This window comes from Phalacrocorax aristotelis, chromosome 18, assembly GCF_949628215.1.
Source record: "Phalacrocorax aristotelis chromosome 18, bGulAri2.1, whole genome shotgun sequence".
Taxonomy (NCBI): Eukaryota; Metazoa; Chordata; class Aves; order Suliformes; family Phalacrocoracidae; genus Phalacrocorax; species Phalacrocorax aristotelis.
Window position 1 is genome coordinate 2,749,791 of NC_134293.1, and position 18,997 is coordinate 2,768,787.

Genomic DNA, 18,997 nt, shown 5'->3' on the forward strand with positions numbered 1-18,997 from the left:
GCAAGAGGTAATTTGGTCTGAACTTCCCATCAGATCTACCTGACAGTGCTCTCCTGACTTAAAAAAGGTAGATTTTCACACAGCGTTACTTTCAGCAAATCTTACCTATGTTTGAAGAAATGTTTTAATCTCTAAATGTAAATTATATGAAAACCAAGAACGTTGATGAATTAGTGTGTTCTGGCTCAAATAAGGAATATGCAGCTCTTTTTTAGGAGAGCAGCTAAAGTTTTATATCTTAATGGCTAAGCAAATATTTGGAAGCAAGTTTTAAGAAATGAAACTTACTCAACTGTTGTGAAGTTTGCTGCTGAGTTCTCTGTGTGTGGTTTTGTTTGTTTGTTTTAACAGCTCTGGAAACGTATCCCCTTCTCTGAGAGATGCAATACAGAACTTGAATGGAACAGCAGCTTCTGTTCGGTCTCTCCCGCACATCCCAGCCATGTTATTTTCCACAGCAGCGGGAGACCTCACTTCTTTAATTCATCAGGCAGGGGCCGAGCACATGTTGTCTTGTTTGTGTTTTTCCAGGGTCCACAAGGAGATAAAAGGTACAAGTGTCAGGACCAGGTGATGACACCAGTTCCCCTTATTTTTGGCAGTTCTAAGCGTACGAGAACGAAATCCCGCTTTGCTTCGGTCGGTATTGCACGGTCAGTTTTTAGGCGGGGAGTTTGCCCACTGCTGCGTGTGCTGATTTCCACCGAGCGCAGAGCAGTGAGCAGCAGGAACACATTCTTCAGGTGTAAACCAGTTTCCTATAAATAGTCTCTGCTGGTTTTTGTCACAATATTATTAAATAGCACTATGACCTGTTAGAGAAATAGATTGAGTGTGGTTTCTTAACAGTGAGCATAAAAGAAACTGCTGTTACGTGGGCAGCTAGAAATCCTCTTTGGGGCCTGGTTTGGGCCATTATCCGAGAATAAATTCTGGGGAGTAACTTTGGAAAAGGTCCCTGTATTTAAGTAGGCGATATTCTGTCTCACGAGGTAAACAGACAAGACAGTTTTCCCTTTGTGGGTATGGATTTTAATGTAAAACCTGTAAGCCCTGAGATGGAAACTGACACTCACGGTACTGTTTACTCTGAACTTGGTTGCCAAAGGCTGTTGAGAACAAATGGCTTTGAGCTGTATATTGGTGCTTAAAATAGCAACTCCAATGCTGTCTTCCTTGGAGAACAGGTTAGAGGTGCCACCCCCAAGTGAAGGGATTGCGGTGGATGGTTGGAAATCTTAAGAGTTCGCTTCAGCAGTCATGCTAAGGAGAGCTGCTGTGGCAGTTGTCCGAGCTGGCGTCTGATAAATCAGGCCTAGGAGAGGGGAGTGAGGTCAGAGATGTGTCTCAGCAGCATACAGCTAGTTGGGAATTGGGGTGATCCTACTGCGTGTCTGCATTGCTCTGTCGTACTTCATGGTGCGTAGGACCTCCCCAGGCTCCTTACAGCTGGTCATAGAATGGTGTGGGTTGGAAAGGACCTTAAAAATCATGTAGTTCCAACCCCCTGCCATGGGCAGGGACGCCTTCTACTAGACCAGGTTGCTCAAAGCCCCATCCAGCCTGGCCTTGAACACCTCCAGGGATGGGGCATCCACAGCTTCTCTGGGCAACCAGTTCCAGTGCCTCACCACCCTCAGAGTGAAGAATTTCTTCCTTATATCTAACCTAAATCTACCCTCTCTTTCCATTTAAAGCCATCACCCCTTGTCCTGTCACTACACACTTTTGTAAAAAGTCCCTCTCCAGCTTTCTTGCAGGCCCCTTTCGGGTACTGGAAGGCTGCAATAAGGTCTCTCTGGAGCCTTCCCTTCTCCAGGCTGAACAACCCCAACTCTCTCAGCCTGTCCTCATAGGAGAGCTGCTCCAGCCCTCGGATCATCTTCGCAGCCCTCCTCTGGAGTTGCTCCAACAGGTCCATGTCCTCCTTACGCTGGGGGCCCCAGAGCTGAATGCAGCACTCCAGGTGGGGTCTCACAAGAGCTGAGTTAAAGGGGGAGAATCCCCTGCCTCGACCTGCTGGTCATGCTGCTTTTGATGCAGCACAGGATACGGTTGGCTTTCTGGGCTGCAAGCGACGTTGCTGGGTCGTGTTGAGCTGCTCATCAACCCACACCCCAAGTCCTTCTCCTCAGGGCTGCTCTCAATCCATTCTCTGCCCAGCCTGTATTTGTGCTGGGGGTTACCCCAACCCCTCTGCAGACCTTGCACTTGGCCTTGTTGAACTTCACGAGGCCTGCACGGGCCCACCTCTCAAGCCTGTCAGGCTCCCTCTGGATGGCATCCCTTCGCTCCAGCGTGTCGACCGCACCACACAGCGTGGTGTTGTCGGCAAACCTGCTGAGGGTGCGCTCACTCACCCCCACTGTCCACGTCACCGACAAAGATGTTAAACAGCACCAGTCCCAGTACCGACTCCTGAGAACGCCACTCATCGCTGGTCTCCACTTGGACATGGAGCCGTTGACTGCGACTCTTTGAATGCGACCACCCAGCCAATTCCTTATTTACTGTGTGGTCCATCTGTCAAATCCATGCCTCTCAAATTTAAAGATGAGGATGTTGTGCGGGACAGCGTCAAATCCTTTGCACAAGTCCTGGTAGATGACGTCAGTTGCTCTTCCCTTATCCACCAACGCTGTAACCCCATTGTAGAAGGCCACCAGATTTGCCCCTAGTGAAGCCATGTTGGCTGTCACCATTCCCTGTATTTTCCATGTGCCTTAGCATAGTTTCCTGGAGGATCTGCTCCATGAACCTGCCGGGCACAGAGGTGAGGCTGACTGGCCTATAGTTCCCCTGGTCTTCCTCTTTTCCCTTTTTAAACGGATCTTCCGTACTTTGCCTCCTGGTGTTTCTGCATGCATGAGATCCTAAGTTGTTTTGAGATGATCCGAAGACTAAGTTTTGTGAGATTGCCTTGACTTTGGATAGGAAGGAGGATAACATCTCTTTTTGGAGAATCTTTTTGTTGGCTGACTAAATCCTCATCTCCTTCTGGAGAACTCAGCAGCTCTGACTTCCCTAGGGTCACGCAGAGCAATTAGCATTTAACATTAGTGCTGAAGCAAAGGGAAACGTAGCAGTTGGCATCTGTGAAGAGTTTCAGGTTGACTTTTTTCTCGTTACAGACCTGTCCAAATCTCAGAATATGCAGGACAGTTGCTGCTTGCTTAATAGCCCACTTGAGTAATGTGCTGCAGCCGTGGTCTGGGACTGAGTACAGAGGCTATACTTAAATATGTTGAAAGGAGCATTCTTTAGTTCTTTGGCTTGCACTTAATCCACATGTCTTTAAATGGAAGAGAAAACGTTATTCTGAAAGGTGGCTAGGCTGGGGCCAAATGAGAAGGTAGGTGCTGGTGTTCGTTTCTGATACAGCTGTCCCTGCAGCACATCTGAGTGTCCGTTTCCCTTAGCGAACACGCTATATGATAGCTGTGTGTCGCTGATAGATAAAGTGTTAATTTTCACATGATTCAGAAGATATTTTCGAGGAGACTTTTCCCCCTCTGGAAAATGAATTATCAAATGTTTCCAACTTTTATACTTTTATTATAATGCAACTATGTTCCAGCAAAAGCTCCTGGCAGATAGTTTGCTCGTACGTTTCCAAATGAAGATGTGTTAAATTTATTTGCTGAAGGAGCTTGTAGCTTGCGCTGTAACCTTGGTCATGGGACTGGATATAAAAACAGGATAGAAGCCCACTTAACAGCGGGAAACAAAGTGGAGCTGGAGCTGGAAATGTTATCAGACTGGGAAGGCAAAACGTGTTGAATTACTTCAGAAGTTAGATTTTGGACATGTGATTTTGGACATGTGGCTTCACTCATTGAATCCACGTGTAGTTCACACTGGGTGTGTGAGGTCAGGATGCACCATGGTTGTATAAAGGGGACCAGATGCCCCGAGAAGCTTGCAGCAAAATAGCACAAAAATCCAGGCAAGGTCTGTTTCCCATGCTCGACCCTCTACCTGCTAAACCCGTGCCCTCCCTTCTGCGCCGAGAAAGAGCCGTTCCTCCTGCAGGTGGGTGGGAGGCTGAGCTGCCCACCCTGAAGGAATCAGCAAAATATGCATCGTGTTTTCCAACAGGATAATACCCTGCTAATTCAGCGAGGGTTTAGGCAAGCACTCGCTGTTCTATATGTAATGTTGTGTATTTTTTATGTGGAATTAATGGTAAACATAGAGGTTTTGTGGAGGCCTCATTTTCCTACTCTAAATACGTATTGATCAGGAGGAAGTTCTACACATTTTTCCGCGCTTGGTGTGTCAAGATTTATTGCAGTAACCTTAAACCTATTCATAGTTCTTATTACAGAGGTGCTTTCATAGAATATCTCAATGAGATTTTGCCAGAGCATTGTTGTAAAATGGATATTGAAACCCTGGTCCACTCAAGTTAAATATCCCAACATGGTACCTTGACTTTTCATGTGCTGACAATATTTTCTTTGTAAGAAAACGGCTCCCTTCCACTGCCCCAGCCCAGGGGCTATAGGGAGCAACTGCATATTTCTTAGAAGGTGAAAACTGATTGCAGGTTTTCTTTCTGACCTTGTTTCATTTCCAGGCCCTGGAAGAAGCCCAGAAAGCCATTCAACAGCTCTTTGGTAAAATTAAGGATATTAAAGACAAGGCTGAAAAATCCGAACAAATGGTGAGCAGCAGTTTCCTTCTGGCCTTTGAAAGGGGGGCGGACACTGACTTTTGCTTCCAGTTCTTGTTAAGAAGGGAACATTTTTGTCTTTGGTCCTGCTGACCAGTTGGTAATTTGCTGTCAAGCATGTGTTGAACCTGGACCCTTGTCCTCGTGGTAACATGGCTGTAGGGCCAACATGCTTGTAGCCCTGAAAGGAGGAGAGAGCCCTTCTTATTTCTTTCAAGTTTTGTTGCTGTGGCTTGATATTTAACCAGAATCTTGTTTTCTCATTGACTAGGTTAAAGAAATCACACGGGATATCAAGCAGCTAGATCATGCCAAGCGTCATCTGACCACCTCCATCACCACCCTCAATCACCTGCACATGCTGGCAGGTGGGGTGGATTCACTGGAGTAAGTATGTGAATTTTTTAGTGGTACTTTGATGCCACTGCTGAGTTCTTAAGTTTGGCGCATTGCTCTGAATAAGTCTGTAAGAGCTGCTTGTTTTTCTGGAGGGAAATTTGTGTAATAGGTTGCATTCTTGATTTTTGCTGGCAGATCCTTTCTGTGCTGCTCTCAATGACCTGCAACCTATGTTGCTGTATTTAAGGGTTTGCAGCATCGACTGCTTGAATGCTGTGTTGATTCCTGGTGATAAGGAATGAGTCTGTCTTCCTTAAAGAGTAAGACAGTCTGTGCAGTTAGGTATCCTCATTAGGGATGTGCTCTTCAGGGATTTGGGGGGGTTTTATCAGTCTTGTATCTTAAACTGGAATGAGATCTGGGGTTTTTTTTTGGAAAGGTCTACTCTAGTTCTGAGAATGAGTTTAAAGAAGCCTTAGAGCTTGTACTGTGGATGAAGTGGGGTTAGATGTTTCTGATAACCCTTTGTGGGTTTTTTTCATATGCTTGAGGAACACACAGGCTAGGGAAATCCAGTTTCCTACATGTTGCATCTGTGAAGTTACAAGACCCAGGCACAGTCTGTTCTTGGATTGTAGCAAATTCTGCATGAACACTGGGTTAAGTGTTCAGAATTAAATTTTACTTAGGCTGCTGCCTCTATTGGAATAATCCTAAAGGATGAAATAAAAATAAATAAACCTGATTTCTTTTCTGTCGGTTCCCTGTGAAAGTTATTAACAGAAAGGTCAAGGCTAAAAGCTTTTCAGCGTTATGATTCTCCTCCCTGTGAAGCTTTAACTCACACTTTGTGTGTGATGACGAATGGCTTAACTCAGGTCATTATAGTGAAATAACATTTACTGCCTCCGGACCCATACTGGTAAGCGGATGCATTCGGTAGTTTACGTGTTCTTTGCCAAGCGTTGCTTTTGACATTTATGTTTTTTGAAGCACTGTTAGATATGTGCCAGATTGGTTTATTTTAGCACCAGTTAAGTGAAATCTTAATGCTGCATTGGAATGTTAATGAACAGTTGTGTATTTTAGAAAAATAAATGCCAATAGGGACCAGCGTGACCCAGCAGGGATGAGGTAGCCGGTGGCTTTACCACCCAGGATTTTCATCGGGCCTGCCTTTGTAAGTCTTCTGTTTTCTCTCTAGGGCTATGACCAGGAGGAGACAATATGGGGAAGTTGCCAACCTTCTCCAAGGTGTCGTGAATGTGTTAGAGCACTTCAACAAGTACATGGGGATTCCTCAGATTCGACAGCTTTCTGAAAGGTAAAATAGTCAAACCCTGAGCGCTTGCAAGCCTGCTGGGAAGGAAGGTTAGGAAATACATTAGGCGGAATTAGTTTCTCAAGGATGTAAAGGCTGGACATGGTCCTTTGAGCTTCTGTCCAGCCAAAACAAACAGGCTAAAATTGGACACAATTTGCACAAATCTTGAGCAGCCGATTCTGTTGAATAACAGTAATCAGTACGGATGTAATTCATGAATGATTTGTGCTTCTCATTGACTGTCTTTGAATTTGCCTTACCTGGAGTAATCTGTGGAAGTGCAGATTGGTTTACGTGATCTTCATGTGCAGGTGTGCGTGGTGAACCATGAGGTGATGCTTCCTCCTGCTTTCCTAACCTCAGTGATACAGTTCAGCAGCCTGGCATGAGGCAGAAATCTATGCATTAACATCGTGGTGCTTGGGGCCCCTTTCTGCCCAGACACGTGCCTTACTGCTGCCCAGTCGCTGTCAAACTGCATAATTGCCCAAGGGTTCAGGCAGGCAGGAGTTCTTTTTGTGCATTTGCCAAACTCAGTTACTCTGAGTACCTTGAGTTTCCTCTGTCAAAACCTGCTCCCGTTGCCCAGTTCTGCTGAGATTTGAGGCTTGTAGCAAACCTTCCCAAGATTGCATGCAGAACACCTGACTGCTCTAAACTTTAGAGGCGCTCGAAGGAGCCTTCCAGGCACAGTAATTAATTTTTTTGGTGACACTGCCTTTGCTAAGACAGCAGCTGGCTGCCTGTGCTGTTTAGTGATGGAAATAGTGTTTGAATGTTTTGGTTTTTTGTTTTTTTTAAATATCTTCATGTAAATCTGTTGGACTTTCTTTATGGTACATATCTTCCAGAAAACCCAGATGGATTCCATGAGACAGAGCAAAATAAAAACCCACCCTAAACCAGAGAAAGATGGGGGCTTGTTTTAACAAAGCATTTGACCATAAGCATTTGCTTAAATGAACATCTAGGAAATATAAACATATGTCACTGCTTTTCTGAATTTAGGCTGTTCATTCCAACCTTGTGCTCAGAAAGATAGCTTGCTTAATTTTCTTCCTGAGTGGTAATGCCCTTGGGCAGAAACCTGCTGTCACTGGCCATTTTAAGGCCAAATACAATTTAAGCCTTGGTCCAGAATGCTGCCTGGTTTTCCCTTTCTGATGGATGATTATTTAATACTTCTGTAGTTGCTGATAATTATAGAAAACAATTCATGCTGCTGCTAAAAGGCAGAGTGGTTTTGAGTCATGCCAGAAAGACTGGCAAGGACATGGAGGAAAACTTCTTTTGTTTTATTCTCCCTTCAAGATAAGGATCTGAAAAGCTCAAGAAAGTCTGTTCCTCCTATTTTTAGAATTGCCTCGGCAGGGTTTTCCTTCCAGTGTTTACACAAGGAGAGTTGCACCATCTGGTAGCGATAGAAGCGGCTGCTTGTGGGGCGAACAGAGAGGGCTGCACCCAGGGTGTTGCTGGGATCTCTTTATGCTTTGACATCCAGGCAGCAAATTACCGCAGGGAGGTCTGCGGCACAGGAATATCTGCTTTGGAGTTTGACTGCTCCTGTACGTATTAGGGCCCGGTTCGGAGCTGACTTTTCTCTCTCTTTGCTTGGAAATACTTTTATGATTCATGAAACATCAAAGGAAGTTTGCCTGGCTTCTCGCAGCGGTATTTTTAGACTGTGAAATTGCTGGGCTTCGATATCTCATGAATTCGGTTTAATGGTACAAGTGAAGCCTCTCGGATGTTTGTGAAGGCAAGAAATGCTTTTAGTAGATGTTGGCACAGACCTGTGACAGTAACCAAAGTCTATCATATACAATAAGTCTACTATATACACTGCTAAACGAGCAGGTTGTGTTGCTTTCTTTAATAAAGAGCCCCTCTTTCTTGGTGTGAATGGAGTGAAGCCAAATATGAATGGGAAACCATGGGAAGGAAAAGTGCCTGCTCAGTGTTGTTGGATCAGCTCTTTGTTGTGGGGTGTGCAGTTTAGGTTCCTGCTCCTAGACACTGTGAAAAACTAATGATGTGGTTTTAATGTTGCTTTCCACCTGTTCTGTCCCTTTGAAAATAACCCAACAAAATCCCTCTGTAAGTATCCATTGGAAACCTGGGCTGAACTCGCGGTTAGTTGGCTTCTTGTGCTGGTCCTATTGAGTACGGATGTAAAAACGTCACAACTCGCGTCCAAATGTAAATGTTTTCTTCCCCGTGTTCCTAAAACAACTTTTTATAGGGTGCATTGGAAGTTGTTTGTTGTGGTAAATAGGAATATTTTGTTATCTCTCAATCCTCTTCTGTTTTCTGTCTGTGGAGGGAGCGTACAATTAGCGGTCACGAACCCACCCATGAAAGTGGTTGAGAAAGCCTAGCAGATAGTGGAAAAAAGCCTGGAAAGTATTTAGGAGAAAGATGATTATAAGTTTGCCACAGAAAAACAGGCTAGCTCAGCCTCTTTTTATCTCAGCAAGCTGCCAGGCGTAGTTTAAGATTTCTGGTAGCTTTGGCTAAAGGAATTGCGGTTTCTAGTAATTTAATGTCTTTTGAAATGTAACAGTGGGTTTTCTTGTTTTTATCATTTAGAGGCAGGGGAAACAGAGAACAAAAGCCACTAATAATAAAACAAAGGTTGGAGAAACAAAAATCACTAGTACTTGGGCAACCAGAGGTTTTGGCTCATGTGAGCAAGCCCAGGAAAAGGCAATTCCCTGCTGAGGCGAGCCAGGTCGGCTGCTGCGATACCCCGGCACGCTGCCGGCGGGAGTCTAGTCAGGGAAAGATGTCCTTATCGAACCGACCTGAGAAGAGATCCCAAATCTGTTACCAGGGCTTGCTGAGCCTGTGGGTAATTCACTTTCTGCAAGTGGTTAAACCCACGCTCATACACGCGCAGAATCGGTCCTTCAGCGGCGAACGCGAGCGAAGGCAGCCGTGGGGTCGAGGCTTTTACCGCTGCAGTCACCCATTGCATGAAGAGTATTCTGAATTATTGAAAGGCTCCCAGCTTTCCATGGGGAGCAATAATCTCTGGTGGCTAAAGCGAGTGCCTTCCTGTGTTCTCTGCCTAAAGCAACGGCTCTGTAAAGAGGTGGCATAAAGGTTTTCATGTTTCTTGTTGCACTCTCGTGGAAAAAAATAACTGTGTGTGTCTGCGTGTGTGTGCTTGTGTGAAGAGTGATGGTTCCTGGGAGGGCAGTGAGGCTCCCTGGCATTGCTCACATATACCTAAACCTTGATGTCTCTGCCCCTATCCCTATCTTACAAATTGTGAAGGAAAACAAAAGCGGCTAAAACTCTTTTTCCCTGTTTGCTTGTGACAGATTTTTAGGCAGAACAGATTTTTTTAAAAAATATATTTTTAACATCCCAGTTCAGCAAAGCATTCCTCAAGTTTCTTAATTTAAGGATATGAGAATCCCCGTTAAGACTATCCTTAAGTACTTTCCTGAATTGGAGCCTAAAACAGCAAAGCCCACGGACAGGGCCTTTAACTGCTTGACAGTGCCTCTTTTAAATTTGTTGAGCCTTCAGGAATCTGGCTGCTGGTCTTTTCGGTGCCTCCCCTGTGCTTGCACTGCAGCTGTTGTCAAGTGGGAAGGTCCCTGTAGCTGGCTGTAAGGAAAGAAGTTCCACAGCTAATACTTCCAGTTCTTTATACAAACTCATTCGTTTCTGTGGCTCCTAATACTAAAGACTTCTTGTTTCTTTATTATTTAAAGGATATATTTTTTCAGTCCATGTTTAGTGGCTTTTTTCTTCTTTTTTTTCCTTCTTTTTCTTAAGGATCAAAGGGTTTGGTTCTGTGATGCTTTCTCACACGAATTACTAGTGCTGACTAGTGCAATTTAAGCAGGATTATACCTGTAATTGTGGCTGCCGGGCTGGCTTCCTCCTTAATGCTTTTAAATTTCCCACTCCTTCGATTTCAACATATTAGAGAGTCCCTTTTGTTTCACGGTTAGGAAGGTGTTAACTGGGGATCTATACCTGGAAGAGTGGAGGAGTTTCTAAACATTCCTGTGAAGCAGAGAGCTTAAGTGAGAATTATGCTTGACATTGCAGGCAGGAAGCTTTTCCAGCAAAATCCCCATAAATAAATCCTGGATAAGGCAGGTCATACATACAGTTAAATCACAGATATAAAGTTATATTTCAGCCGTCACTTTTAAAGGACTAGAATTTTCTGTGTTTGGCACCATTAAAGAATCCAGCCTTGTTCTCCAGCATTGTCAGGTCATCTGGTGGTGTTTTGCTGCTAATGGACCTCAAATGGGCAGATTAAAGAAGCAGATCATTCCTTGTTAAGTTTGAGGAGTCTTAAACAACAGAAGAAAACCCCAAAGTCTTCCCCCCACAGTCTGAACAAACATTTTCACAAAAGTAAATACAGCCACTCTTTCTAATGTATCAATCTCAGTGGAAAAATCCACGGCTTTGAATGATCAGTTTAGACCTTAAAGCGTTTCCAGTATAATAAAAAGTGATGGAAGAATTCAAGGCTGCAGAGGGATATAAGTGCCTAGCTGTTTGGTTTGGCTCTTTCTAGTATGTGTAGGCATTTCCATTTCCCTAGAAGTATCAATTAAGCCATATTGACTTTTATTTCTGGAAATTGGAAGCTTTATTCTCACAGCTAAATAAAGAGCAAGGTTGTGGTTTGTTCAAAACTTTTTCACCCATTTGATACCTTTGCTCTTTTATGCTGCTTAAGACATGGAGGATTTATAGGGTAAAACCGCAGCCAACAGTGTTCACATGGACGCATTTAAAAGTAGGTCAGTGCACCTGGAACTGTGAAAGGTTCGCGATGAAGTTTGAGACACTGTGAAGCTTTTTATGTGTTAGAAACATACTTTTGTTGAAATACAATCAACAGACACGAACATAAAGATAAATTGATCACGTTGGCACTAAAGGAACCCTGCTGATTTCTCAGCTGATTAACTGGCTCTTATTAAAACACTAAATTGCAGCAGGGCAAGAGCATCTAGGACATGTTCTGCTACAGCTCAGGGGTTGATGCTGCAGAGCCGGAGTTGTCACCCCGGTGTCATTCAGGGAGCAACTCCTCTCCCAGTTTCGACGTACAGGCCTTCTTAATGTGCGTGTTTTTCTTTAGTGTGTTTTTTTTTTTTTGTGTCCCTTAAAAACCTTTGTGTAGCTGTTTCAGTCCACTTTGTAGTTATGTTTGCAGACAACAAAACAAAGAAGTTGTATCACCAACAAAGCCCTTGCTTCCTCTGTCCTGGTCAGGGTGAAGGCGGCGCAGAATGAGTTGGGACAGCAGATCCTGGCTGACTTCGAGGAAGCCTTTCCTTCTCAAGGTACAAAGGTAAAGTTCTCGGCTCCCCTCTTCCTCCCATTGAAAAGTGTCGCTGAAAATCAGTCAGTGAAACTGTCGCTGGTTTTAATCTCATTTTACATCCAGATTTGATCTCTCTGTGTTGCAGGAGTTATTTTAGAAAGCAAACGAGTCTCGCAAGCTGCAGGGTGCTAGGTATATTTCTCACTGTTTCTATCAAGTGGCCGTGGGAGAGAAATGACACCCTTCCTCTGTCATGTTGCGCACATCTGTTGCAGTGAGGTCTGCAAGCCAGTTGAGGAACGCCCCAAGCAATTTATGTGTGGCCCGATAGACCAGAGTGGGGTTCCCTCGGCATCTGACCCAGGTTACTGGTTATTTGCTGGACACGAAAGGTTCGTGTTGCGTTTGGGGAAAGCCAAGCGCAGGCTGGCCGTTGACATGCTGCCACCAAATTTGTCTCTGGTTTACTCAGCACAGATGCAAATCTGGGCTAGGGCTAAGGCACCAAATGTGCTTCCCCAGAACTATGCATCCAAATGTTTGCTAACAATATGGGGGGTAGGTGTGAATTTGAACTTACTTCAAAGAAAACACTAGTTCTGTCTTCCAAAGTACCAGTCTTGTTGGTTTCTTCATAAAACTGACAAGTACAAAAATGAGGAAACTATTTGGAACAAATCCTTGATAAAGGGTACATCTGTGTCCCCATGAAGCAGCATCAAAAGAGCATTTTTTAAAAAAAATGTTTCTAATTTTTCTGGCTTCTGCACCGACATCATCATATGTGCCAATACAGCCCAGCAGATGCTACTTTGAGTTGCAGACTGATCATCTCTAGACTGCTGTTTTCTCCATTAATTTGGCCTTCGGGTTTGCAGAAAAGGGGTTGCTTGTCCCACTTGTCTTAGGTGCTCCTCAGAACACCTTAGGCCGATGAAAGGCTTTGCAGAAGCGATGGGACAACGGTTCTTTCTGCAGATGGAGCTGGCTGCTCTTCTGCGGTAGGGAGCTTCCTGGCTGCTGGGCTACAGAACGATTTTATGGCCGGTGAAGTTGGAAGCAGCTCAGTTTTCATCCAACAGAGGACAGATGCCTAAGTGATAATAAAGAGCAGCAGCAGAAGCATCAAAAAGAGAAGAATAATGGCGAAGGATAAAAACAAGATAACGTGGATGCAGTACAGTTTACAATCATCCATGCAGCTATTTAACCTGAAATAATTTGTTCCTGTTTATTTTGATAGAGGCCTGGTGGACCCAGCAATGTCCTACGTGATGCGTGTCTAGTCGCCAATGTCCTGGATCCCAGAATCAAACAGGAAATCATCAAGAAATTTATTAAACAACACCTCTCGGAGTATCTGGTCCTTTTCCAGGAAAACCAAGATGTAAGGGAAGCTTAGCAAGCTACATTTGGATTTCACATTTTGCTCTGCTGGCGTTGACGAAGTTCATGTTTCCACAGGTTCCTGTAGTGAAATGTTTCTAACCCGAGGGCGCAGAAGCAGCGACTTGTGGGTGTGACATGCACAGGCTGATGAGCTGGGAGTCAGTGTCGTCTCTGCCAGGATGACTTCCTCCCACCTTATACCTCAGTTTCATATATATCAGTGCTGGAAGTGTTTCCCCCTCGTATAGTAAATAAATAAAATCAAGTTAGTTATACTTTCTGCTCTGTAACGGGTTGAAAATTTAAATTCTGAAAATTGCAAACCCAAATACTTTGAAAAACAACACCTCCCTCTAAACAACCGACCCCAAAATGCCTCCAAAGCCGGGGGGGGATTTCCAGGAAGTGGGTTAATCCTTGTAGCTAATTTTTAAACTTCCTGTCGTGATGCTAACAGCTTTTAAAAAATTTATTATAATCATTTTGGATTTGAATAAAAGCCAAACTAAAACCAACTCTGGATCAAAATGTGTTTTAACAATTTCGAAACTGTGACAAAGAGGAGGAAAAGGCTAAAATGCTTCATTTTAAATAGCATTTTTCCTTCAAAGTTTTTTGGGTTAATCTTTTTGACTAGAAAGCACAAATACTGGGGGAGAAAAATCCCATCCTGCTCATGTCGTAAGAAATCTTGTAGAAGTTTGTGGGTCCACAGTCCCCAGAGTGCGAAAACCAGCTGATCGTGAGAATCCAGGAATTCCTGCATTCGCATCCCACTGTTGACTTTAACCTCTCTGTCTGCGAAACGAAGAGGGTGGGATCAAATTAGTTACTATTGGATTGAGTTTTCAATAGTACCTAAATGATTTAGGAGTACTGTTATCCTCATTTTCAACAGAACTTGCTCGCTTAGTTCGCACAAGATAGGGTTTTCAGTCTGGCATGTGTTTAAGCGCTTTGAAGAATGACTGTTGGCATTCAGGGTATTATTAACAGTGATCAAGTTAGCTTTGATCGATAGCCCGAGCTCCTCTGCGAAACTGCGGCAGCACAGTTAAGCAGTCAGGCTGAATATTAGCAGCTGCTGCTCTTAAAGATGTCGTTCTCTGTCTTAATCAGGTGGCCTGGCTGGATAAGATTGACAGGCGCTATGCTTGGATAAAGCGTCAGCTGGTGGACTATGAGGAGAAGTACGGGCGCATGTTCCCCCAGGAGTGGTGCATGACGGAGCGCATCGCTGTGGAGTTCTGCCACGTCACGAGGTGAGCGTCCGGCGAGCTCACGATGCTCCCCGGCAGAGTCACCTGCCTTAAAACAACAGGTTGGCTTGGCTTTCGCCAAATGGATCGTACATCCATAGGGCTTCAAAGGCAGTCTTCAAATATCCGTGTAGAATTGTCCATGATCGAAAGCAAGTGAAGAGGGAAAACCCTGAGGAGTAGCACTAAAACTGCATGCGCTGTTGGGAGGGTGGGATGATGTAGAAATCAATTTTCAGTGTAACAGAAGTAGACGTCAGTAATATTAGAGGCCAAGGAAAAAGTGTGAGCTGACTGTGGTGTGACTGCCCTGGAGCGTGCTCATTGCCAGCTAGAGATGGGGGACCGGAGGGAAGTGCCAGCTTGAGTCCCAGTAGCACCACTGCATTTGTTCTGGGACCCCAGTCAGAGACTGTGCTGCCCGAGGTTTGAGGCTGCGAGCTTTCCTGGCTGCGGGGGTGCACTGGGTGTTAGGAGATGGGGTCGTGTTACCCACAAAACTCTAAAGAACTGTGGTGATGTTTGAAATGTGATCTGTAAAATATCTTCGGAATTAACTCGAATTTTGTGATGAAAGTGTGTCTGGGGAATAGGCTGAATTACAATCTCAGGTTTCAGCTCTTTCTCCTTATAGAAAACCACACTTGTGTTTTCTGTTTTCCCCTTCTCTCTTTCAGGGCAGAGCTTGCAAAGATAATGCGCACAAGAGCAAAGGAAATTGAGGTGAAATTGCTTTTGTTTGCAATTCAGAGGACAACCAACTTCGAAGGACTTCTGGCTAAACGCTTCTCAGGTTGCACTCTAGCTGATGGGACAGTGGTAAGGGGACTTCTAAAGAGCAACCCTTTAGTCCACAGCTGCTTCAGGAGAAAAAAAAAGCTGCTTCTCACACATAGCTGTAGCAATGGAGACTGCAAAGTGTCACCTGCAGCTTCCTCTTGCTCTGCAGGTTAGGGTGTTTAGTGTGACTGTGCTTAGTGGGTTGTAATTGGGAAAGTGATTCTTGATCTTGCAAAACGTGGTAGAGAGGATGGCATATGGCTCCCAAGAAAGAAAGTACACTGATTGCGTACTTTTTTGGTTCTCCTGGGCCCTGTGCTGTTTGCAGCTGAAGCCACATGGCTGTGGAGAACCACAAAGTAATTATGGCATGGTGACTGCATTATAATGTTTGCTCTCTGCATGTCGATGACACCTTATAACTAGAAGTCCTCTCTTCTCTGCATTTCTAGTTACCACACATTCACCGCATGGTACCATCCTTCAATCCCACACTGTCTGTTGGGTTAGTCTGACTTGCAGGGGCGTTGGTAGCTTCTACTTTTCAGTGTGTCATTTGGTAGATTGTAAAAGCAGAGCCAAGAGAAACAGCTCAGTGAATATCTTTGGGCTCATCTCTGCTTTTTCTGCCTGAAACTTCAGCCAAGAGCTCTGCCAGCCAAGTGCCCTGGGAGCACAGAGTCCACGTGTGGCTCAGAAGCCACTGGTTTGAGGTTGGCTTTTCTGTCCAGCTGGTGTCTTGAAGCCTACTTGGATGTGATAATTCAGCCTACCCGGCAAGCCTGCTGGACCTGTTTGTAATGTGCTGTGGATCAGTAGGTGCCGCTAATTAAAATGGGAAGTCCTGTAATGTTTTCCTCCTGCCTGAATTTAGATCTCTCAAGAATATGGCTTTATTTTTCTGACAAATTTTGTACGAAATTTGCAGCTTTAATTAAATTGGCTTCACTGGGTTGTTATCCTTTTGGAGAAGGTAGGCACAAAACTGTTATAGCTGGGAAAAACAGAAGGGGAGGGTGTGGCTTGAAATAAAAGAAAATCCTTTCTGTCCCCCTGTCTGAGCTGCCGAGAGGCTATGACACTCTGGGTGTCGTCATCTGACCCGTTTTATACACAAAATGAAGGCCATAATTATAAATGGCTATCTGGCGAGTGCACAGTGGGGACATGCAGTCTGGTGGGAGCAGTAATGCAGGATTTACTGCGGCAGCAGGGTTTTGGGGCCAGCTGTCAGGGGCCCGTGTGATGGAGACCACGTGCTTTGGAGCGTGTGGTTTGAGAGAGTGGAAATTTGGTGCTAATCAAAATGCCCCTTCCAGGGATGATTCAGGCAGAGCAGGTAAGCGTGGGTGCAAGAAGAGCGGGCTGTAAGAGGGTGCTGAAGATGAAGTGTGCTGGCGGAGCGATGGAGAGGGAACCTAGCCCTGAAGCAGGAGGGGGTGTGCTCTAACCTTGATGGAGAGGCACGACCTGGCACTCCGCAGTCACCTCTGTGCTTGGGGAAGACAGACTGCTGCACAGTGCTTTGAGGGGCTTAGCAAAACATGGATGTAGCTGCGTGCCAGAGGGGACAAACAGGACTGTTCTCTAAGGAGCTTCCTCTTTTATTTACAGAAGAAGCCAGAAGTGCCACCTCCCTCCACCAACCCGTTTCTGGAGGATGAAACTGGGACAGAGACAGATGAGATTGTGATCGAGAAAAGTGATACGGACAAAGTAAGTCTTTGAAGTTCTCCAGTTGTCAGAGAGGCAGTCTCTGTGTCAAAATCTCTAGTGGTGCCTAAGCTTTTCCCATCACGTTGATTTGAAAGGCTTGTTTTCACAGCAATTAATTTAGCACAGTTTTGATCCTCTGCGCAGCTCACAGGCTCCCAGTACAACCATGGTTTGCTCTGGCTCACTTCACTGAAACCAAAGCAATCTTTATTTCAGTTAATAGCGTGGAGATAATCCTGCCACGTGAGAGTGAGTTGGATTCTGTTCTAGCCCATGCAGCAACAGCTCAAATATAACTACGGGATTTCTGTCAAAGAAAGATGAACTAGCGTAGTTGGGTTTTCAGATCCCAGAAGAAGCTCCCACTACAAACAGTTGCAATTCATATTTTGCCTTGTCAGCCAAGCAAACGAAGTCTGGAGCCACCAGGCAACTCATTGAACTTCCAAGTGTCAGTTTTAGGTTTTCACTCCAGATATATTACTACTGGGATTTTTATCTCGGTGGTGTTTTTAATCTATTACCTCTGCAAAGCAGACAACACCTAACCACTTGTAAAAGCACTGGCTTTCCAAAGCCCTCTGCAAACATTAGAGTGAATAGTAAATGCAATTGTTTTAATTGGCACCAATATCAAAGCCTGTAAGCCCCATATTTTTTACTCGCCAGACGTTTTCTAAGCGTTCAATTGTAAGTTGCTTGGGGCAGGTACCCTCTCTTTGTTCGGTGAGTTTACAGCCCTGTAAATGGGCCATTTACAGGCGCTATCCTGATGGATGACCAGGGCCCTGGGACCTACTCAGATCTGTGCCCCTGGGGACTGTTTGGGATGGTAGCTCCAGCGCAGTTTGGTGCGGTGCATCCCCTCCAGATTTTCACACCAGCAGGGCAGCGCGCTGCCCTTCACCCACAGCAGAAGTCCTGGAATAGAATGATCAAGCAAAGTTTTGCTCTTTCCATTAAAATACAACTTGGACAGTTGGTATTGGCCAGACTTTGCTAGTGATCTAGAAGACAGAGATTGGGAACTTGGGGAGACACCTGTGTGGTGTATCTTTTTGTGAAGAGCTTGCTTTCCGCTGTCTGTAGTGGCTGGAAGAAAGCTGCCTCCGATGTGCAGTGTTGGGCTGAGAGGACATCCTTGGAGAAGCCAGTAGTGCTAGGAGGCAGGTGAAGAGAGAAATTGCAAAGCCTTTTTAGGCTGTTCAGGGTTGGGTTTAGTCAACTGTAGAATGCGTTGCCCTGGCCAGAAGGAGCTCAGCTGCTTCCGAGAAAGAAACTGCTCTGCTCCCTGTACGTGGGGAGGCTGGTATGAAGCCATCCATTGAGCTATCCCTTGAAATGCTGTTTGTGGCGAGGTTGCCCTTTCTTTCTGGGTACGCCCTGTGTTAATGCTCACAACGCAGTGCTGGGCTCTGCTGCAAGGGTGGCTCCCCCCGGGTCTGCCAGATGGGAGCCCCATAAGCCCCAGTATTTCAGTTTCAAAGCACCAACAGCTGGTGGTTAGTGCTGGTGGGTCCATGTTGGAGGTCTCATCTTCTGCTGTCGCTAGCTGAAGAAGGGACAGGAAGAGTTGAAGATGAAGAGTTTTGAGTGTTAGAGCTCTTCCAACACACTAGCCCTGAGAATTCAAGACACTTGGGCATGTAAGAGGGAGCACAAGGGTTTGGGGGGAGAAATCCATGTTAAAAAAGAACCTCTTTTAGCGATCCTAGCAGTTTGATTTAATCTGTTTACTTTGGATAGTAATGAAAGGAAACTGGGCCAGCTGCAGACCTCCTTACTGTGACAACAGTAACCTTTTATTATTTCCATCAAACTCAAGGAGGAAATAGTTTAAACATCTGCAGCTTTTGGACAGGATTGCACACTCAGAAATACAGCTTCACTGCTACTGTTAAAAGATTTAGTATTCTCTCCACCAGACACGCTGGGAGCAGCATGATGCAGAGACACACACGCAGACGCAGAAAACCAGTCCTGCATTAGGAGTTGGCTCTTCCAGCCTGGTAAATCATAAACATCGTGAACCTGCAACCTTGTTTTAGCACTGCCATCCTGGAGACTTGGCAACGGGAAGGTTTCTGTAATTACCACCTATTGTTTTCATCCCGGCTCCAATGTGCGTGTGCATCCGGCAGAAACGGGCAGGCCCTGGCAAAGGGGCTGAGGTGGAGAATGCTGGGTAGTGGCTCTGTCCCAAA

The 18,997-nt window shown here is 45.1% G+C and overlaps 1 protein-coding gene across 2 annotated transcripts in view; it reads left to right on the forward strand.

The window, feature by feature from the left end:
* VPS53 (VPS53 subunit of GARP complex) overlaps positions 1 to 18,997 on the forward strand; it is a 69,849-nt gene that overhangs the window by 16,970 nt on the left and 33,882 nt on the right. For both annotated transcript variants that reach the window (XM_075113459.1, XM_075113460.1), the window contains exons 5-12: positions 4,580 to 4,666; positions 4,947 to 5,062; positions 6,219 to 6,338; positions 11,598 to 11,676; positions 12,893 to 13,036; positions 14,158 to 14,300; positions 14,975 to 15,116; positions 16,692 to 16,793. In XM_075113459.1, the coding sequence (XP_074969560.1) occupies positions 4,580 to 4,666; positions 4,947 to 5,062; positions 6,219 to 6,338; positions 11,598 to 11,676; positions 12,893 to 13,036; positions 14,158 to 14,300; positions 14,975 to 15,116; positions 16,692 to 16,793 (933 nt within the window). The remainder of the gene's footprint in view (positions 1 to 4,579; positions 4,667 to 4,946; positions 5,063 to 6,218; positions 6,339 to 11,597; positions 11,677 to 12,892; positions 13,037 to 14,157; positions 14,301 to 14,974; positions 15,117 to 16,691; positions 16,794 to 18,997) is intronic.